Raw genomic sequence first — 24,056 nt, forward strand, 5'->3', positions numbered from 1 at the left:
TGCAAATTTTCAAGGCGAGGAGGCGTGGTCTAGTCAAGAGCCTACGACCATGACGTCACGCGGCAGAGTGGCAACTGACACACGGAGAAAAGAAAGAGGAGTGAGAACTGGAAACTGGGCAAAGCAAACACGAGAGAGAGAGAGAGAGAGAGAGAGAGAGAGAGGAAATTTGGAGAAGAGGAAGAAATAAAGACAGAGAAATAGAGGCGCGTGTAGTTGGCTTGTGACAGGGTGGAAGAGAGAGAGGTAGAGATAGAGGAAAAGAGAGGTGTGTATGAGAGAGAGAGAGAGAGAGAGAGAGAGATAGGAGGGTTTGACGGTGACAGAGAGGGAGGGAGAAAGTGAGTGAGTTTGTGTGTGAGTGTGTGTGTGTGAGTGAGAGTGTGTGTGGCGTATGTGAGTGAGAGAGAGAGAGAGAGAGAAAGATGGCTACAGTGGCGGCGAGCGGAGTGCAGCAAGAGAATGGCTTCAGCACCGCGAACAGCTCCAGCAGAATGAACGGCATTGCTCTCGGTCAGAGCTCCATTCCCATGAAGGACCACGACGCCATCAAGCTGTTCGTGGGTCAGATCCCACGGAACCTGGAAGAGAAAGACCTCAAGCCGCTCTTTGAGGAATTCGGCAAGATCTACGAACTCACCGTGCTCAAAGACAGATTCACGGGAATGCATAAAGGTCGGTCCTAATCCGCTTTCTCCCCTGTCCCCGGCTCTGCCCCTTTACATGAAGACAATTTGCGGCTTTGTGTATAAGACACCATACAAGTGCATGCATGCAACATTCAACCGAGCGTGTGCGCGCGAGCATGCATGCATCCGTGCCTGCGCGCGTAAGTGTGTGAGTGTTTTTGTGTGTACCGTGTACGTGTATATAGTCGCACGTGTCCATGCATGCTCACAGCCTTCCCACGTCCACGTGAATTGCAACTACTTACCAAAAAGAATAATAATTAAGATGATTATCAGTTTAACCCGACGTTTCAGTAGTCAGGTGTTTAGGATGCTGCCAGATGTTAGATACATGTATACAAAAAATATCCAGAGTGAAAGTTTTTAGCGAGGAAAAGAGGACAGATTTAATCTTAAGGAAATTAAATAATTTTAATAGGAAACAAAAAAGAAAAAAAGTAGACCTGAGCACATAATGAAAAGTATCACCATCATTCGTTTTATTTTATAGAGTAATTAATTAAAATTATTAACATCACTACTAACTCAAGTCAAGCCATCTCAGTTTTACAAACGTTCAAATTCATTACAAAAAAATGCCTTTGTATTACCAGATTAATACAGACTGAAAAAAAAAGGCTTCCCAACTGTACTTTGTCGATGATGTGGTGCCGTAGTCAGGATCTCATCTTTAGTCTGTAAACCCTTAAAAAATAATGCAACATACATAATTAGACCATAAAGGGCACTTTGCTTGAAAAGCTCATTAAAAGCTGATTAAAAATAAACTATAGTTTTTTAGGTAGAAGATAAGCATGTACAGTAAAGAGGGACAAAGAATCAGACCACAGGTGCTTTATTTCTGTTAACTGTTTATGTTTAGAATTGTTCATTCTAATTAAATAATAAACAATAATATGATAATAAAAAAACTTAATGATAATAATGATAATAAACAGACCTAGAGTTTGCCATATACAACAAAAAGCTGAAACCTTTAACTCTACTCTTAAATAAAAAAAAAAAAAATATATATATACATATATATATATATATATATATATATATACATATATATATATATATATGTACTTATACTTAAGGTGTCTGTTTGTGCATACTGCATTTGTTCTCAGATTTCATTCAATTAACATTTGATTAAGGTATTAATTTCACATAGGCGACTTTATTTATTTATTTATTTATTTATTTATTTATTCAGTTATTCACTCACTCGCTCACTCACTCACTACTGCGAGTTGTGCATTTTGCCTTAAAGGCTCCCCTGAGGTCTCACTGCTCACTAAAGCCCCAACCCCATGCCGCGGAACTGCTAAAGGGCAAACCTTTACCTCCTCAGAACCTGTGGCTGCACACCAGAATGATAATTTCCCATATTGCAAAAAGCACTGGTGTCTCACTGTCTATTGGCACAGAAACACAACTAACAGAAACCCTTTCTCATAAAGTCCTGAGGTTCATCGACCACCAATCGACTTCAATCCTCAGCTCAGACATGAAGGTTACAGAGTCGGTTCAGGCTTCGGTCATCTCTGTACAAGCATGATGAAGGAGGAGCGAAGCCCTAAAAAAATATAATGTGCAGCGGCTGGTGGGAAATATGTGACAACTCAAGGGTTACTTTATTTTGGTTAATCCTAAGAATCTAAATATTTAACAACCACAGTTCAACTTTAACTCATGGGCTAATTAGCTGGATCAGTCGTATTAGAGTTTCTTTAGTAACACTTTAGTAACACAGGCTACTCATGTGTAGGATGTGTATCAATGTGAACAGACTGTTTGGATACACACTATTACCTTTTCAGTAGGTTCACACACATACAGCCGCCTTTCAAACTAGGCACAGGCACTGCTTTCTGTGTACAATCAAGTACTCTCTGTCCTTCAATACAGCCAGGCTTGTTAATTATGAGAGAGTGCAATGATAAATGATAAAATGTGCAAAATAAGAAAATGTCAGATTCTGCCATAGCCTCCTATATGAGGACATCACATTGTCTGCCAGGCACATTATGTATATACAGAATATTCATGTGAGAAACTCATAAGGGCTGTTGGGTATTACCCTTTTTTTTTTCCTTCTAACATCTCCCTGTTTAATTAATTTTATTATATATCAATCACTAATGAACAGAAACAAAAAGCAGTTTATAAATATGTCCTGATTTAAATATAATTTTATATTCAGTATTATTATTTTTATTATTAATTATTATTATTATTACTACTACAAAAGCAGTTTTTAACATCATTGACTTTCATTTTTGCTTTAACAAAAGCAAACTATAAAAGTTTAAGTATACATATACAGCAGAAGCATAAATAGTATTTAAGTGTGTTTAAAACTTTCCATGCAGCATACATAACAGTACATTTCACACATGCACATCACCCTAAAAATATTTAATTCATCACCGAAACAAAATGTACCCAAAGCTATTTATTGTAACACAAGATATAATTGCAATTCAGCTTTTTCTAACACCTCCAGCTCTTTTGAGTGTTCACTGCTCAGGTATTTTTAGCTAGCAGGTGAGCATCCCTTTGCTTACATTTCTTTCCCTTAGCGTGTGTGTGTGTGTGTGTGTGTGTGTGTGTGCACGCGTGCATGAGTGCTCCGTCTGCTCCGTCTGCTCTGTCCCCGAACTGCAGTCATCGTTCAAATTTTACCGGCCACTTCCTGAGCTCACAAAGGTCCGCCACTGTGGGATTGAGTCTGATCTGTGTAATGTTTAATTTTATCATTCATTACTTGTGCCCCAATAGTCTTGTATAAAAGATGTAATTGGTTTTAAATAGCTTAACAAATTGACTCTACTGCATACAAAAGTGCGAAAATGTCAGAGGAAAGATGGGGCTGCTTTAACGAGCCAGAATAGATTGCGTGTCGAATAGGAAGCCAGCTTCGTGCATTGTTATTTCTTCTGCTATGTTACTCCTTCTTGTCTCTTATTTAACTATAAAACTTTCAGTCCAGGTGATTTTGTATGCATCATGAAGAATTACGACCAATAAGTTTGTTTACTACATAATTAGTGGCAGAGTATCTCTCTTTCCAAGATGCACTGTATAGAATTTGAAAAATAGATGATACACATTCCTTACTGGAACTGCTTGGCACAGATTCCATAACTCCTTTACTACAACTAAATCTGTTACTTACAAGTATAAATGCATAACTTCTGTATAATAACTACTAGTGACTTTATAGACGCTATGCATTTATACTTGTACATTAACAGACACACAGGCCACCTGTCTTTTGTGTCACAAAAGGTACATAAGTACATAGCGCATCGACCAAATCTTTATACGTACATAAAACTTATTGGCTATTTGGCCATCCTTGTAAGTTTGAAGCAACACCTTAGAAGCCACACCTCCTTTACTGTCACCAACAAGCTCAGAAAACCCACCTTCTTCACTTTTATTGAGCAGCTCAGAAGCCACACCTCCTTTTCTATCACTTACTGTACAAGCTCAGAAGCCACACCTTCCACGCTATCATTGACAAGCTCAGAAGCCACACCCCTTCTTTATATTTATTGACAAGCTCAGAAGCCCAACCTCCTTCACTATCATTGAGCAGCTCAGAAACCACGCCTCTTTCACTATCACTGACATGCTCAGAGGCAACGCCTCCTTCACTATCATTGACAAATTTAGAAGCCACGCCTCTTTCACTATCACTAACAGGCTCAGAAGCCCCACCTCCTTCGTTATCGTTGAGCAGCTCAGAAGCCACACCTCCTTTACTATCCCTGACAGGCTCAGAGACCACACCTCCTTCAGTATCATTGAAAAGCTCAAAAGTCACACCCTTTTTACCAGCATTTAAATGTTTGCCTCCTTTGCTGGAACTGATAGGATTAGATACCACAACCTCTTCACTATCACAGACAGGCTCAGAAGCCACAGCTCCTTATCTTTCACTGATAGGACCAGAAGCCACACCTCTTTTACTATCACTGACAGGCTCAGAGGCCACACCTCCTGTTTTGAAAATTACAAGCTTACTATTCACGCCTCCTTCACTGGGACTCACAAGGTTAAAACCCAGACCTACTTCACTGGGACTGACAGATGCACAAATACGCTAAATAACATTTTCCTGCAGTTCTATTTTCAGTGATATAAAATGCAATTTGGATGTTGATTAGAGACCAAAATCTGCACCAACTGCTGTTTTCAAAAATGGCTCAATGCAGGTTGACAGGGTGTCAGTGATGCCGCGAGTTTTTAAAATTATTTTGTCAGTTTTGTTAGTTCAATTTCTCTCTAGCTGTGACAGGGTATGAAATCACTGGCACGAGATAATCTAGAGATCAGATTAAAATATCTGGAAGTTAAACCAGCAATTCACAGTGGGCTCTGATCCTTATCCATCATTAACATCCTTGTGGTCATGGCCGGGGTCAGAGAGAACCCATAATGATTAGTAATTTACCCAGGATCATCGTGGTATCTGGAAGAGTTGAAACCAGTTGACATGATATCACATTTGCAAATCCATTTATAATTCCTACAACCGGAGTCATATAAAAATGATATAAAGATTAAAGGTTATGTTTAGGGGTGGGGCAAATATTGGAAATGAGCACAAGGAAAAATACAATCCTTCTATAGTTCCATAACCCAATTAGCTCAAATTTATATAAATGATCATATCATGTTAATCCAGCAGATAGTATTCTCTAGTAATTGAGAACGATTGGGTACTTGGAAACATAATACTAATAGCAAAATGTATCCCTTTAAACAAGAACTTTGGTAATAAGGGATCAGATGCACTAAATATTTGACATGAGCTGTGGCATGTTTTTGTACCTGGAGAGGTTTTCCCAAAAGGACAAAAATAATTAACCGTTTTAACCCTGTCAAAAAAAAAAAAAAAATCTGTAACGAGTTTCAATAAATAGCTGCGAAATAAAAAATTTTGATAAAAAGAGACCCACATGTGTTGGTTCGAGCCACCAGAAAGGTGTATCAGCCTGAATGATGACACCGGTTGAAACTGGTGCCTTTTTTTTCTTCTTTGGGCTTTGTCTGTTTTATCCTGGCGTTGCCACATTGGATTATTTGTTCCAGAAGATTTGGCACAGGTGTTACACCAGATGCCCTTCCTATCACAACCCTCCCATTTTCTAACCAGGCTTGGGACTGGCACTGCATGCAGCGGCTGAGTTGCATGGGGCGTAGGATTTAGGGTGTTGCCCAAGGACATAAAAAGTCGAGCTATGACGTTAAAATACTGCACTAAATACCACTTTTGAGTGACTAAAAATTTGTTGCTGTTTTTCTATTGATTTGTTTGCATTTCTAGATTGAGGGGCAACAACCATCCTGCTAATTATCCATTAGCAAAAGAACCAGTTAATAAGACACTTAATAACATGATTGCCTGGTGAACAAGGTTAATAATAATAATAATAATAATAATAATAATAATAATAATAATAATAATAATAATAAACTCTTGTTATATAGTAAACCGTCTTAATTAAATCCATCTATATTATCCATATATATATATATATAATGCATAATGACAAAGTGTAACTTCAGACAGTGTGTCTATAATATTCAGAAGCATTTCTGTTCTAAGATATACCCCGAATAGCCATAACATTATGCATGCATGGCTCTGTCTATGTGCCATGGATAAATATAAATCAGTTGTTTATGTGGCAGTTATTTACAGGGTTAGGTTGCCAGCTTGACATCCGATTTCATCTGAGCATATGGGGGGTGAAGGACCGCTCTTTATCAAGGGCCCAACAGGCCGACAGCATTGCGGCTTAAACCCGAGACCTCCTGGTCAGCAGTCCAACACCTTAATCACTGACCCACCTCCGCCCCCATAACATTATGAGCACTTACTTAAAATTGCATAAGTCTCCTCTTTTGCCATCAAAACACTAGTAACTGTATGTTCTGTCTCCAACATAAAATATTTCAGCAACTTGGGCTATAGTAGCTCTTCCATTAGATCGGACTACACAGGCCAACCCTCATTCCCCGCACACATCAGTAAGCCTTGGCCGCCCATGACCCTGTTGCCGGTTCCCTGATTTTTCTTCCTTAGAGCATTTTTTGTCCGGACTATGCAGACTGGGTAGATCCCACAAGAGCTGCAGTTTTGGAGTTTCTTTGACCCAGTCATATCATCATTATAGTTTGGCCCTTGTCACCGTAGCTACAGTTACATAATACAGAGGTGTGAAAATTTTTTGCCATAATCGGTATCATTTATTTAGAGAAAAAAACTGTCCAAGCCTATCTGGCCCTATATTAAAAGTTATTGCCCTATTATGAACTGTGATTTTTGCAAAATTGAGTTAAGTTTCACTTGCCACATAGGCCTGATTACTTCCAAACCTGTTGAATCAAGAACTCACTAAAATAGAACCTGTCTGACAAAGTGAAGCAAAATAAAAAACTTACTGTAAAAAACAACACAATCTAAAAAAATTGAAAACAAAGGAAAGACAATTACTTTTTCACATGGGGCCATAAAGGTGTGGAGATCTTTTTGGGGGGAAAAATGCCACTTTTTCATGGCATTGTATCATTTTAATGGCACCTGGAAGTGAAGCATTTTATATGAAGGTAATGTCTTGGAAGTTAGACATCCATGTGAAACCCTTGTTCCTCTTGGATAAGAAGAGAAAAACATATCTTGTTTCTAATTCCCAAAGATTTTGTTATAGTTTCACAATGTCAACGCTGGCTAATGCTCAAACACGGCTGACAATGGTACCTCTAAAACCATTGAAAACAACCTGTTAGGCCTTGTTTAGAGTGCAGGAAAATCTGGTCTGTTTCACAAATCAGATATTTATTATACAGTATATAGATATATATTATGACTGACAGTTATTTAAAATCGATTAGATCAGATTTGGCCCTTTTCAAATTGGCAGCTCGAATCTGACACTTTGTCGAACTATCCACGCTGCTTGCTGTGGTAGTGATGCCAGAGGATGCTGTTTTGCCCTGTGTTTTATTACTGTGTTTTATCTCTTTATATTTTGTCTTTAAACTTTTATTTTTCTCTGCCACTGTAGCCATGTCCATCTGAATCCCCTGTCTCACATGCTGCACTATATTTCCCCATATATCACCCTGTTTCTGTACATTTTTTCTAGTTTTGCCTGTTCTGATGCATCCCCCATCAAAGTGCTATCAGACATTTCACTTCATCCTGTGTCCAGGGAATATTGTTCTCTATTTCCATTTCTTCCATCCTCTTCCCCATGTACATACCACATGACCGTGTGGATTTGAACATCCACACCGTGTTGCGAGTGATGTAATTGGCGGGTTGAAATCCGATATGAGCAGGTCGAGCATCCAGACCGAGACACATCTTTAGGAATCTAATCTCAAACTAACTCTGGATAATAGGATTTGCAAAAATCTGATTTCCAGACTGCATGTTCAGACTAGATGAAAGCAATCTGATTTTTTTATTTTCTGGATATGCCGAAAAATCCGATTTGCATATTCAGTCTAAACAAGGTCTTAGACTTTAGACTGAATAATTCAGTTGTGTCGACTCTCATCTAACTATATTTCTCTAAAATTTCACCAGATAGTGGCAGGCTTCTTTGTCTGCCATGCAAAAAGCCAGGTTTGATTCCTAGCCAATGCCAAAATCCAACCACTGGATGCAGGTTTTATGCCTAGATACTGTACAATGGGAGTGTTGCGTCAGAAACGGCATCTGGCATAAAACCTGTAACATATAGCCTCTTGACTTCCTCCTAAATATCCATAGTGATGTTTATGCAAACAGTAAGGTCTGTTTTTCATGTGTTCATATTTCTCTGTTAGAAAATGATACATTAACAGAGAAATCTTGTGCTCATTAAGTGTTAAGTCAGGCATTTTGACACACTTCAACATGCCACCACCCCTCAAAACCAATTCCTGCAGGTTATCGTGATGATTAACATGTAGCTCAAGGGATTATCATGATTATCATCTGCATCTGTGGAACACTTATTATTTATTTATTTATTTATTTTCCCTTTCCAAAATCAAAATTTCTAATTAGGCATCATTAGAATGTAAATGGATTCAGTTCTGTACAGGAACTTGTTTGTTGTGTTGCAACAATTACGGTTGCAGCACTGCTTTAATAATAATAATAATAAAAAAAAGATTTGAAATTAAAATGCCTATTTTTTCCCCTCCCCCATGCCATTTTATTTTCCTATTTACATTTATTTAACCACAGAGCATGAAAACGAGCCCTGATTAAATAACATGAGTGTCAGTAATGCTTACTTGTTCATATTCCTTTCACATTACAAAAACCTTTAGTCAGATATTACAAAGCTAAATACTCACACACAGATTTAGAGATTTGTTCCAGTTCGTCATAGCAAACCCTGGCTTATGGATTTTTTTTTTCTGTATGAGGTTAGGTACTTTCTGTGCACTTGTACATTCTTAAAAACTAAAGTCTGAAGAATATAACAGTCTTTACTCAGTATTAAGAGCCCTAATATTCAGAACCAGGCTGCAAACATGTTTAAAGGTAGTAAAAATAATAATTACATTAATAATAATATTACTAATAATAACAACAACAACAATAATAATAATAATAATAATAATATGATGATGATGATGATATACAGTACTGTAAAAAAGTCTTGAGCCACCCGTGATATTTTTATATTATGTTTTCAAAGATGCACGCTTTCTTATATTTTGAAAGGAAAAAATAATAATAATAATAATAATAATAATAATAATAATAATAATAATAATTATTATTATTATTATTATTATTATAGTTTTGAGGAATAGTTCTCCAGGCTTCCTGAAGGACTTTTTTGGCTCTCATTTTCAGTCCTGTCCCTGGACCTGAGCAGTTTCAGAGGAATGTTTTACTTTATTAAGCCACACAGTGACCTATAAATCACTGAAGCATTAAAAAACATCTAACTTAAGGCAGGAACCAGTGAGAAACAGGTGCAGATGATGACAGATGATCAGGCCAGTAATTAGTATACTGGTGATGCTGAATGCTGAGTGGTTGGAATAAACGAGAGGGGAAATGAGGGCTGCTGAGGTTGTTACATAAACAAGCAATTTTTAAAGTGTATCTTTAGGCCCTTTAATCTATATAATTTAATCATATGTTTAATTAATATGAATTTTAATGACATTTTAATATGGGCCAAGACTTTTGCATAGTAGTGCATAAATGAAATTATAGCACCAGAAGTCTACCATATTATAGCTGAACTTTCAAGTCTGTGCATTTCCACAAATGCAGATCCCTCCATGCTTGTTTTATTAACGACAAACTATCCAACATGAATAATTTACAAATAAAATGTCATGCAGCTCTCTTGAGTTAACGTACTTGCTGAATTTAGGGTTGCGAAGCTCATTCTTGTAATTATTCCAAGTTAATGGGCCTATTTCTTTGGCTGAAAATTAGCAAAAGGTATGGGTCTTCAACTCTGAACAGAGCCTATAGTTGTAGACAAAGTGCTTAGGATTTATAGATAGTGTAGGTCTGATATATATAAAATCATAAGCAAAAGTGGATGTTGTTCAGAGATTAGGAATGTAAAGATTTTAAGATTGTAAATTATGAATTACAGTGGTGTGAAAAACTATTTGCCCCCTTCCTGATTTCTTATTCTTTTGCATGTTTGTCACACTTAAATGTTTCTGCTCATCAAAAACCGTTAACTATTAGTCAAAGATAACATAATTGAACACAAAATGCAGTTTTTAAATAAAGATTATGTTATTAAGGGAGAAAAAAAACTCCAAATCTACATGGCCCTGTGTGAAAAAGTAATTGCCCCCCCTTTTAAAAAAATAACTTAACTGTGGTTTATCACAGTTAAAAGTTCAATTTCTGTAGTCACCCCCAGGCCTGAATACTGCCACACCTGTTTCAATCAAAAAATCACTTAAATAGGAGCTACCTGACACAGAGAAGTAGACCAAAAGCACCTCAAAAGCTAGACATTATGCCAAGATCCAAAGAAATTCAGAAAAAAATGAGAACAAAAGTAATTGAGATCTATCAGGCTGGTAAAGGTTATAAAGCCATTTCCAAAGCCTTGGGACTCCAGCGAACCACAGTGAGAGCCATTATCCACAAATAGCAAAAACATGGAACAGTGGTGAACCTTCCCAGGAGTGGCCAGCCGACCAAAATTACCCCAAGAGCACAGAGACAACTCATCCGAGAGGCCACAAAAGACCCCAGGACAACATCTAAAGAACTGCAGGCCTCACTTGCCTTAATTAAGGTCAGTGTTCACGACTCCACCAAAAGAAAGAGACTGGGCAAAAACGGCCTGCATGGCAGATTTCCAAGGCGCAAACCACTTAAGCAAAAAGAACATCAAGGCTCGTCTCAATTTTGCTAAAAAACATCTCAATGATTGCCAAGACTTTTGGGAAAATACCTTGTGGACCGACGAGTTGAACTTTTTGGAAGGTGCGTGTCCCGTTACATCTGGCGTAAAAGTAACACAGCATTTCAGAAAAAGAACACCATACCAACAGTAAAATATGGTGGTGGTAGTGTGATGGTCTGGGGTTGTTTTGCTGCTTCAGGACCTGGAAGGCTTGCTGTGATAGATGGAACCATGAATTCTACTGTCTACCAAAAAATCCTGAAGGAGAATGTCCGGCCATCTGTTCGTCAACTCAAGCTGAAGCGATCTTGGGTGCTGCAGCAGGACAATGACCCAAAACACACCAGCAAATCCACCTCTGAATGGCTGAAGAAAAACAAAATGAAGACTTTGGAGTGGCCCAGTCAAAGTCCTGACCTGAATCCTATTGAGATGTTGTGGCATGACCTTAAAAAGGCGGTTCATGCTAGAAAACTCTCAAATAAAGCTGAATTACAACAATTCTGCAAAGATGAGTGGGCCAAAATTCCTCCAGAGCGCTGTAAAAGACTTGTTGCAAGTTATCGCAAACACTTGATTGCAGTTATTGCTGCTAAGGGTGGCCCAATCAGTTATTAGGTTCAGGGGGCAATTACTTTTTCACACAGGGCCATGTAAGTTTGGATTTTTTTTCTCCCTAAATAATAAAAACCATCATTTAAAAACTGCATTTTGTGTTTACTTGTGTTATCTTTGACTAATAGTTAAATGTGTTTGATGATCAGAAAGATTTAAGTGTGACAAACATGCAAAAGAATAAGAAATCAGGAAGGGGGCAAATAGTTTTTCACACCACTGTATATTTATTGCAGTTTCAATAGTTTTTACGTTGTTTAAATAATGTACAAGGATCATTCTTAATGTGCAGAATAACAGGACACAGTTATAAAAGTAAAAACTCACTTTATTTCTTTATATAATCCCCTGCTACACTTATGCACTTATCACAGCGTTTCATTAGCGCTTGGACACCATCAAGGTAGAAACTGCTTGCTTTATGCCCGAAACACCGGCCTCCCAGGAACTCCTTCAATGGCTAAAACACATATTGTAGAAATGGCTTGGAGTAAGGTCAGGGCTGTATCAGAGATGTGGCAAGTGTTTTTTGGTGAATGATCATGGGTACAGCCCCCACAGACAGATGCGTCTCTTCCACAAGTTGGTGACAAGTTATCTGTCAGTTTTCAAGGATCAGACGTTCCACTCACTGAATGTTCACAGGAATGACTGCAGTATGTCCGAGCCACCTTGGCTGGGATTGTCATTCATGGATGTACGGCCTTCTTTAAAATGCTTTGCACCATTCAAATGTTTTACTGCGGTTAAGAGTCCCATCACCATACTGTGCTTGAAGCCTTCATGCCTGAGAAATTTCATCACAGGTCCTGGTTTGACTCGAATGCTCCTCATATATTATCACAATAATAGCTATATGATGTATAATTGTATCATAGTCAAAAAAAAGTAAATATGTGAAAACAAAAAAGTATATTATATACAGTATAAATAAAATTATATATACAATAAACATACTTACTAATTGTAAGTCATACCACAAAATATTTAAACAATTAACAACACAAAGCAAAATAAACAAACAATCATTGACTTGATAGAGTTAACAGTACACAAGCAAACAAACAAACAAACAAACATCTTGCTTGATAGGGTTAATAGTATATAAACAATTAAATAAATAAGCAAACAAATCTTACTTAACAAAGTAAACAAACAAGCAAAAAAAATAAACAAAAAAAATGTTACTGATAACGGGTTAATAGTAAACAAAAAAGCAATCGAACAAATACACAGAGAAACATATTATTTACTTATTGTACTATATTAGACACAAGCAAACTGAAAACAAAGAACAAAAGGTAATATAAATGCAAACAAAAATATTTTGCTACATCTGCATTAATTTTTTTAATTGCGTTTGATTACTTTGAAGCTTTTGAAGATTCATTTCTTTTCTTTTTTCTTTTCAAAATGATACAATGGGAACTCACTGACTTGGTGCCTGATTGTGTTTTTTTTTGTGTGTGTGTTGTTTTTCAGGATGTGCCTTTCTAACTTACTGTGCCAGGGAGTCTGCGCTGAAGGCCCAGAGCGCTCTCCATGAGCAGAAGACTCTGCCTGGGGTATGCTCCCTCGCTTTCTTCTTCTCCTTTTTCATCTCGCTCCGTCTCCCCCTCCCCGTCTCTCTTTGTCTTCTGCCTGCTAGGCCCGCTCGTCCTCAGCTGAACCCATAATCTAACCGATACAAGTCATGTCAATCGAAGGCCTGTGTTTCTGGAGTTTCTGGCCGTGTGCCATGCCTGCTCGGCCTCGACGCTGTCTGAACTCACGATTCCATTTAACGATGCTGCGTGAGGCTTCGTCTGGTCCTTCCGCGGCTGCGGAGGCGTAGCGCCACTTTCCACCAACGCACGGCATTTTAAAGTTGTCAGAAACAGTTCTCATCTCGGGAATGCATTTTAAGGCAAAAGTTTTACCAACTTCTTGTCAACTAGCTTGGTTGTTGTAGCAGATGCAGCAGATTATTATCTCTGGTGTTTGCTGTTGCCGGTTAAATTCAAATTTTCTCTAGTAGACTGAGTTTTTTTCAAAAATCGGAAAAGTCAAACAGCGCATGCGTATTATAGATCACGCGTCAATCAAACACGACACTCATTAGCATTTTGTACTACTTCAGCTGACCCTGTTACTCCCCCTTTATCCATATCGTTTCTTATTCGGTTTCAAATGTCACTGCTTATCCCCTTCCTGTTCCACTTCCTGCAGAATAATTGCTGTCATGACCTATTCTTGCCATACTACAGCCACAGCTAATTGCTATGCTAACGGACACGTTTAGCAGGTGAGCTTCATCAGGGCCTGTGCGGGTTTTCGCCTTGTGTTACCACTTACCGGTTATAACCAGCTGCAGCAGCAGCGTAAGATGATGTGAGGAGTGGGTTTGGAGATTCCACGTTAGGATTGTGATTTATTTATGTATTTGTTTTATTTTATTTTTGGGGGTTTATAAAATCTTACAGCCTAATAAGAACATGTGTGTGTGTATGTGTGTGTGTGTGTGTGTGTTTATGTTATTGTCTTATTAGAAAAGAAAACAGGTACAGAATGAGGTCATTTGTTATCATTATGTTCTATGTTTTCTACCCGGTCCCTCCTCGATCTCTCTTTCTTTCTTATCTGTCAGCGTCCTTTGTGAGGTGAAAGAAAAACTTACTATCGTTGTTGAAAAATGAGTTTTTATAAAGAATAATCAACTATATCCAGCATTAGATCAACATGGGATGATAAATCTGTCTTGTTGCCTTATTGAAGTTTTAAAACTCTGTCTTTAAATTTTTTTGTAATTTTATATTGTATTAAACATACGCAAACATTATCTATCTATCTATCTATCTATCTATCTATCTATCTATCTATCTATCTATCTATCTATCTATCTATCTATCTATCTATCTATCTACCTACCTACCTACCTACCTACCTACCCCCCCCAATCAACTTGTGATGAAGTTCATGGTAAAAAAAAAAATAGTATGTTTAAAAGTGAAGATGAGAGCACACACACACACACACACACACACACACACACACACACACTGTAATGAGAACTCACAGGAATGGGACTAAACAGCTGTGTGTCCATAAGAAAACCACTTGTCTAATCAGAAAAGGCATCAGTTTTCTAAACAACATAAAGATTGGACTTTGGAGCGATGAAGAAAGGTCATGTGATCTGATGAGTCCAGATTAACTCTATTCCAGAGTGATGGGCGTGTCAGGGTGAGAAAGGAAGCTCATGAAGCGATGCACCCATCGTGCATAGTGTCCACTGTACAAGCCTCTGGAGACAGTGTTATGATCTGGGGTTGATCAGTCGCTCAGGTCGAGACTCAGCAACGTTATGGGGCAATAAAATGAAGTCAGCTGAACGACCTGAATGGACTGAATATCACATCTGTGGAGTTTTTCTACCCCGATGTCACAGACATATTCCAGGACTGAAATTGTGATAGAGTGCTTTTGGGAGGAGTCTTCCTCAGACGTTCTCTGGCCACCACATTGTGTTCTGTAATTAAAGCTAATAGTGACTGAAGGAAATCTTATAAATTTCTCAACTCTAAATCAGAGCTGCATATTATTCTATTTAAAACGTATAAGGGATGCAAACTTTGCACATCTCCATAAAAATATAATTTTCTGTTCAAGCAAACAAAACAAACATGCCCTTTTTTTTGCCGCTTGTTTATTTACTGGTAGGTGGGTACATAAAGGATTGTTTGTTTGTTTGTTTGTTGTTTGCCTTCTTTTTTGTTCTAGACATGAGACATGTTCTAACAGAGATAAGCCTGTTTTTTTAAGTGTAAATGAGGCTCTAAACAAACAAACTACAAACAAACAAACAAACAAAAAACAAACAAACACTGTAGCTGATTATTGAGTGATAAAACCAGTTTATTTCTTTTATTTAATACAAACAGGACTTTTACTTTGAAAATAACCTTTTAATTTGTTTTATGTATGTTCAGTTATTTTTATTTATCTGTAAATATCAATTTTGTTTGTGTGTGTGTGTGTGTGTGTGTGTGTGTGTGTGTTGTTGGACGCACTGAAAAAGTGACGAGAAAGGGAAAGAAAACAGGAGCACCGAGTTCAGCAAAGCTCTCAATCAAATCCAGGAACCAGACTCATCAAACAGAGCAGTTAATCACACATGAGTTTATACACACACACACACACACACACACACACACACACACACACACACACACACACACACACACACACACACACACCCTCCCTTACATACACACATTATTTCTTTTGGACCTTCACTCTATAGTCACAGAGACACACACCCTCGGAGACACACACTCACAGAGACACACACTCACAGAGACACACACCCTCGGAGACACACACTCACAGAGACACACACCCTTGGAGACACACACTCACAGAGACACACACTCACAGAGACACACACTCACAGAGACACACACCCTTGGAGACACACACTCACAGAGACACACACTCTCAGAGACACACACTCTCAGAGACACACACTCACAGAGACACACACTCACAGAGACACACACTCTCAGAGACACACACTCTCAGAGACACACACCCACAGAGACACACACTCACAGAGGCATGCTTTCAGACAGTAGCGAGGTTAAGAGCTGAGATATAAGCAAGAAAGATGCCCAGCATATCGATGAGTCACTCTAAAGGGTTGAGCAGAGGACAAATATAATTACACACACACACACACACACACACACACACACACACACACACACACACACACACACACACACACGTCCACATCCACACAACTGTTTTCTGAAACAGCGGAACACAGGAGGGTCAGCCTCGTCATCAGCACGCTGAAAGGATTAACCACGCCATGCTCAGCTTATCAGCGCTCACTTTTAAGGGAGTGACCTTGCTGCTGTTTATGTCCTGATTAAGAAAGAGAGAGGGAGAGAGAGAGAGAGAGAGAGAAATGAGAGAGAGAGAGAAATGAGAGAGAGAAATAAGACTACACAAAACCAAAAGCAAAGCAAACACATCCTAGAAGTCTAGGGTGAAAGGATATGACAGCATGCAGGCGGAAATAGCACTAAGACATTATCACACACACACACACACACACACGCACACACACACACACACACACACGCACACACACACACACATTTAGTGAAGAAATCACACTTCATGTCTGGCATATAACCCAGCTGCTGCGTGTGTATAAGAGCGAACAAAAGGAAGGCAGCAGGAAGAGATGAAAATAGATCGAAAAGCTGAACTTCTCTTCACACAGAACGAGTCTTTCACAAATCCTCACTGCTCGAGCATTCACTCACCATTTAACAGAATTGGATTCTGATCTCTTCTTTGTTTTCATCACTCCAGCTGTTTTTCTGTTGTTGTTTTTTTTCCTGGCACTGTAATCCTGTCCTGATCAAAACAATCCAGGACTCTTTTTTTTTTGTAAATAATAATAATAATAATAATAATAATAAAAATAACAACAACAACAACAATAATAATAATAATAATAATAATAATAATAAAAATAACAACAGCAACAACAATAATAATAATAATAATAATAATAATAATAATAATAATAATAATTCATTAATAAACCCTCAATAATATGAAAATAAGGAATAATTTACAAGGAATTAAAATTTATGTACACACTGGATAGTTAAGTGAGGGCAGGGGGAGGCGTTAAAGCATGAATAGGGATTCATTATCAGAAGCATGGTCGGCTAACAGCCAATCAGAAAAAGGAATTCCCAAGTGTAAGCCCCTGTTATCATTGTAGTGACATTTTCATGACAGTGCACATGGCTGTACATGGTTTCTGACCTGACAAAAATCACAGTCTTTTGCTGATACAAAACGCATTTGCTTATATAATTCTTTGGTTAAAATCTCGAAAACAGCTACAACATTTATCTAAAAGCCTTCAGTAGGAGGATTGGATTGGGACAAGTTCCTGGCAAAAAAAGCTCCAAATACAGTAATGGTGTACATGGTATTATATTATACTGTAGCCTACAGTACATCCACATTACAAGCCACATTGCTCAATTCCAATTCTTTTGATCAGATCAGATTCATGACGGTTCACATTCATAATTACAAGTAACTTTTATTCAACATGCTCTTTAAATCAGCACACACACGGACATCCATCCGTATTTTGATGACCACTCATTCATTGCTTGGCTCTGCAGGACAGAGAGCTGTTAGTCGGCCATGTTTGTTGGAAACAAACGGTTTTTAACTCCAACGGTTCAGGCTGTGGGTTACTGGGTTTCTGATCAGAAGGTCAGGGGTTGGAGCTCCAGCACTGCCAAGTTGCCACTGTCAAGACCTTAAGCAAGGCGCTTAACTCTCTCTGATCCAGGGGCGCTGGCTGACCCTGCGCTCTGACTCCAGCTTCTTAAAAGGGATATGCACAAAAAATATTTTTTGCTGTTAGGTACAGACAAATCTGTAGTTGCCTACAGTCGAATCTGATCTAGGGCGGATCTGAAAACCATCACCATTAAACAGACATCACAACACACAGCCATGGGTCTTCTGAGGGCGTGTCACAAGGGGAACCTAAACCCTATGCTTTAATGCTTTAGCTGATCGGTCTACATCATTAGGTTGTATCTTGAATTAAACAATATATATATAAATTAATATGTATATATAGTAACCAGAACAACAAGTTTAGTGTTACTGTATAAAAGAACATCAAATAAATAGGAGACTTTCCATATAATCTAGAAGTAATAATAGTAAAAAATAAGGAAAAAAGGTGTTGTTCTTAAAAAAACAACTCTGATCACTAAGGTTATGATTTGTTGGGAGGCATTAGTTTAACTATCATTGATGAAATCTTGAGTATTAGTGCAGAGAGAGGGAAAGAGAGAGAGATGCTGGTAAGGAAAACTGCTAAAATGTGAGTGATTACAGGAAAATAATTTGGCTTGCAGAGGTTCCACAACATTAAATGTAACTATAAACCATTAAAAAACATGACATGTTGTTCATTAGTAATGAATGAAACACTGTAATTATTTGCAAATCGGTGTAATATACTGTACAGTAAGTGGGATAACACACTTCAGACTGCACAGTTTGTGAAAACAATCCTGGAAGTAACGGCACTCTGCATACACACTGTTCTGCACCAACACCACCCTACTTCACTTTGATTAAAATTTCATTGGTGCGACTTTTACGTCTTCCTTGCAGATGAATATTATAACACGTTGTAGTCACATGATGAAAAACACCTTTTTCTGTTTGTTTAGGTTTGTGAATAATTTGCATCTTTGCATATTTTTTTGTCGCAATTTTAACATACACTATGATGCTACTGAAACCTCATGCACTTGAATGATTACACTTTTTTGTGTGATTCTTAAAGAGTTATTCATTACAATATTAAGACTGTAGAAAAAAATAGGATGTACTTGTAAGATTTTCCTTAAAATTAAAAAAATATATATATATGTTGAAAAGGAAGTCCTGGCAAATTTGGACTAAAATGTTTGACGACTTTTCCATTTCCCCATTTTCCATTTAAAATCTTTTTTTGGACTATATGAAGAATATATGTGTCATAAAATCAAGTGAAAAACAGGACATGTATTATTTATTTATTTATATTATTCTGTTTTTAATTTCTTTTTATAACAAGTATTTACCCATTCATCACTATACTGAGTTTGATAATAATAATAATAATAATAATAATAATAAGCATCATCATCATAATAAGAATAATAAATGTCTCTAAGTGTAATCCTACAGTCTGTTATATATACATATATAATAGAGCTGTTCCACTCTGTTATTACCTCAATTTCTGTAAAAGTACAAAATACTAGTATACTTTCAACCAAGCACAGGGGACAAAATATAACCAGGATTGGGTTTACATTAATTTGGTTATTAACGGTCATCCATGTAAATTACGTTTTACCCGCCTGAGTGCTGAGGGCTGTTTTTTTTTTTTTTTTAGCCAAACTTAGGTTTCAGATCAGGTTTCTCATTTCCAGACTCCAGTCTTCCAATTTTTTCCAATTTCTCCGACTTGTGATCCCTATATCAGTGACCGAAATGCCTGTGAGCGCTATAAATGACTGGTCCTGCAGCGTGCTGAACATTTTCCTGTCAATTTTACAGACTGCACTTATGGTGAATAAAGACTCAAATTACTGTCGTCAAAGTTTACACAATGAGACTGTTAAAATCAACCTGATGGTGGAAAAAGAAAAAGTGTATAGCGGTGTCATAATGAAGGGATGGATTTAAATCGGGCAATTTAGTTAAACTCGTATGTTCACTTATGTCAAGTTTTAAATTCTTTCATGATCATTTAATAAGATAATCACTTTGGGACTGCTTGATAAACCGTGTGGGCATCGAATCATGAAGTCATTCCATGATGCTGTATAATCATATCTTACATAGTATGTGAGCTCAAAACATTTGGTAGATGGATTAATGTTACTGCCTGGCTAAATAAATAAATAAATAAATAAATAAATAAATGTTGTGGTGACCTGTTCATGTCATACCTTATGGTTCCAGAAGCACTCTTTCACATCAGGAGTCCTGGAATGACGTGCCATCTCCATACAGTAGATAAGATAACCTTGTCATTCAGTCCATTCAGGTCGTCAGCTGACTTCATTTTATTGCAATCTTACGTTGCTGCCTCCAGAGGAGTGTACAGTGGCCATGATGTGTGATGGGTGTATCGCTTCATGTGCTTCCTTTCTTCCCCTGATGCTCTAGGGTAACCAAACCACTTATCAAACCACATGACCTTTTTCCGTTGCTCTCTCTAGCAAACTGAAGACTTTTTCTGATTAGCCTGATTACCAAATGATTGTGATCGTATGGCTAGACAGATGTTTAGCCTCAATCCTGTGGGTTCTCAGTTCACACTGTGTGTGTGTATGGAACTGCTTTTACTTTCAGTATTAAACAATCAAAAGTTCCAAAGTTTTTAACAAGTGATCTCCATTCATGATTTTTCTTAGACAGTTTATAAAGTTGACAGTTCAGCACTTTTTTATGTTGTGATAAGATGTTTAAGGGGTCTTAATCCAGTTCCAATAATTAAAATTTTCCTTGGTTGTTTTCTTTGCTTGACCCTGCCCGATAATTTCAACTTTCTGAAATGGCGACTTAGGTACAAACTATATTAAGTATACAAGTAAACAACTAAATATACCCCACTCGCAAAATGTAACTGTCACTGGTAAGCGCAGAATATTTAGAAATTTTATTTATACCATACCGTAGCTACTGTATACTGCATTAGCAAAAGTATGTGAACACCTGCCCACTACACCCTTATGCCAGCCATCTTGAATACATTTGTACTGTACTTCACAGCATTAAGATTTCACTTTACTGGAATGAAGATTCCTAGTTTGTTTTACGACGACAATACCACTGTGCACAAAGCAAGCTTGTAAATATATGTATTTTATGCTGAAGACTTAAATGCAGAAAGAATATAAATATTATATCTTATATTATATAAAATCCATTCGAATGCAGTGTGCAGCACGGGTAGTTCAGCTAATGCTTCACCAGTGTATCGCAACCTTAAAAAGGTTTAGCGAAAACAAACATTATAGCCAGACTGTTAAGGGCGCGAACTCAATACACCTAATAGTCAATTGCGAGATCAAACCCATCAGTCTCTCTGTGAATTAGAGTGCTCGAGTACTCACTCTTTTACCCAAGGTATTAAAATGACTAACATGCTCATTCCTCCTACGGACCGAAAAAATCTGAAATGTCTCCCAGAGGAGCCTTCTATAGATACTCAGCCTCTCAATCGTGCTTTTAGTGCATAATGTGGAAATAAAGATAATAACGTATATTGAGACGGGTAACAAAGGTCACAGCGCGGCGCACTTTCACGCTTCTCCTCGTAATCATGATGAGCCGCTCGATCAGATGAATGATGCTCCGGTGACACGAATTGTCTCCTGAATAAATTGATTTGTGTTGCGTCGCTCAGGGAGCACGTCTTAACGCCAACACGGCTGCTTCGTTGACTTTTTAACTGCACGTCTGACATTATTAAACTCTTCAAGGGCGCGCAACAGGGTCTGAAATGTCCCACGGTGGCGTTCTCTTTATAAAGCGACGCCTGGCCATATTGTTTTCCTACCCTCGTTTCCAAGCCATCCATTACCGCGGATTAACATTGCATCATTACCGGGTTTCGTATTATGCGCTAATCATCATTTACTGTCGTTGCAGACATTTGAGCCAATCTATAAGCGTCTCGTCGCTTTCCAGAAGACGTGAGATTTATGCAGGAGTGTGAAAGCTTCACAATGACTTGTTAATTGAGTCTCTGCATTTCTGATAAAATTTTAAACAAAGTGTCTAGAAGCTATTTAAATGTATGCACTTTGGTTTTAAGAAGGCTTGTTGGGGATGGGGGGCGGGGGTCGCCAAATGTATCAGTTACACATGACACATTTGCTGGTAAGAGTGTGTGTGAAAGCAGAATGTGTTGGATTTCATGTGAATTCACAGTTTGTTTCATTTGCACAATTAGGGGATGGGGAGAAGGGGGGAATCTTTAATGATTTATGTAATGCTAATGTTAAGGTTGTTCGTGCTACAAGGAGCATTCAAGTCAAACCGGGACTTTTGATTGTGTAGAATATCAGAACACAGTTACGAGAGTGAAACTACTTTCTCTTTATGAAAGGCAATAACACCCAGCTGAGTTTCTGTAATGTGCAAGTGGTGTTGGTGAATGATTGTGTGTACAGTTCGCACAGATAGATGCACCTCTTCCGCAGGCTTTTCAATGATCAGGCGTTCCACTTGCTAAATGTTCAATCGAACAAATGCAGTGGGCCTTGAGCCACCTTGGCTGGGATTGTCATTCAAGGAAGTACGGCCTTCTTTAAAATGTTTGCACCGTTCACATGTTTTAATATGATAATAGTATAACAGATTCCATGTTTATTAATGACCATGTATTTTAATAATGGTAGATTGTCATTTAATTTACATTAATATTTATAGAATTTCAGAATCCAGTTCTGCTACATTGCATGTTGTCAAATGTAATATTCTGTAAAAAACTTAAAAAAATTTTTTGAAAAAAAAATCAAACAAAACAAAATAAAATAAAAGGATTTCAATTTGTAGGAGCCATAAAATGAGTGATAAAACAACTGAAATATAAAACACAAGGAAGTGAAATATGTTACCAACATACTATTTCTTTAATTTACAAAAACACTGTCTACCCTCTTAGTAGTCAGCACTGTTGCCTTCCAACTCCAAGGTCCTGGTTCGATTCCTGGCCAGATTGGATTCCCGCCTCATGAAGCTTGCAGGTTCTTCCTGTGCTTGTTGGGTTTCCTTTGGGTACTCCGGTTTCTTCCTACTTCCCAAAGACATGCATATTAGACTAATTGGCCTGTAGTGTGTAAATGAGTGTGTGAATATGTGTATGTGTTTGTGCCCTGTGATGGATTGGCACCCTGTCCATGATGTACCCTGCCTTGTGCCGCAACCCTGTATACAGGATAAAAGGGGTATAGACGAGTGAGTGAGTGAGTCTTGTCCATCTTTATTATTCAGGAGTTTAAAATAGCACTTGATCCAGCGCATGCTATTGTTCTGATATTTTGAATTGTTACATTAATTAAATAATGTCAATATTTTGGTAAGTGCTGTCCTGTAAAGAAACTGAAACCAAACACTCATCTCCTCTATAGGGATGTGTACTGCTCACCTTTTTTTCATTCATAAATTAAACTTAATTCCTAATTAATTTGATGTGTGCGATAATATCCGAGGTCTGAATTCTGACACGCAAGTTTATGATTAAAATCCTCCTTACTCACGCTTAACTCAATCCTAAATGCAATCTTAAATTTTTAACGAGTACAACGTGTTCTAAAATCCGAGAAAATTAACCCGTACAACTTATAACTCTTTAGGAGAACATTAACAAATCACAGTTAAATAGGAAAAGAGATTTAATCAATACTGGTAATAAACTAGTCAGACATAATGTCTAAAGAAAAAAAAATACACAGATTTTCAGGCAGCATTGTAAATGACTTAATTACAGTTAATTAGGATCAATTAAGCATAATTACAGTTCTTGATGATTTTTGGAGGCAAGCAGCTTTGAAGCATAAAAACAGAAAACAGCCTCTACACTTCTTTATGAAAAGTCCTTTACTAAAAGATCCTAAAGTGCTTCATATTTTAGTATAAAAAACAGCTTTCAGGATGATGGACTGCGCTGTAGGTTTGCACTACATTAATGCACGACTGCGAGCCCATTCATTTCCTGTTGCTTGCTGGAACACACTGCAGG

The 24,056-nt window shown here is 37.7% G+C and overlaps 1 protein-coding gene across 5 annotated transcripts in view; it reads left to right on the forward strand.

Annotated features, from left to right (window-relative positions):
- The first annotated feature begins 425 nt into the window (after positions 1–425).
- The window catches only part of celf6 (CUGBP Elav-like family member 6), a 182,795-nt gene continuing 159,164 nt past the window's right edge, over positions 426–24,056 (forward strand). For 4 of the 5 annotated variants that reach the window (XM_053500309.1, XM_053500312.1, XM_053500310.1 and 1 more), the window contains exons 1-2: positions 445–675; positions 13,190–13,272. In XM_053500309.1, the coding sequence (XP_053356284.1) occupies positions 495–675; positions 13,190–13,272 (264 nt within the window). In that variant the 5' untranslated portion in view covers positions 445–494. Of the gene's footprint in view, positions 676–13,189; positions 13,273–24,056 lie in introns of all 5 variants that reach the window. The other variant, XM_053500308.1, reaches the window with a different exon arrangement.

Source organism: Clarias gariepinus, chromosome 7 (assembly GCF_024256425.1).
Source record: "Clarias gariepinus isolate MV-2021 ecotype Netherlands chromosome 7, CGAR_prim_01v2, whole genome shotgun sequence".
Lineage (NCBI taxonomy): Eukaryota > Metazoa > Chordata > Actinopteri > Siluriformes > Clariidae > Clarias > Clarias gariepinus.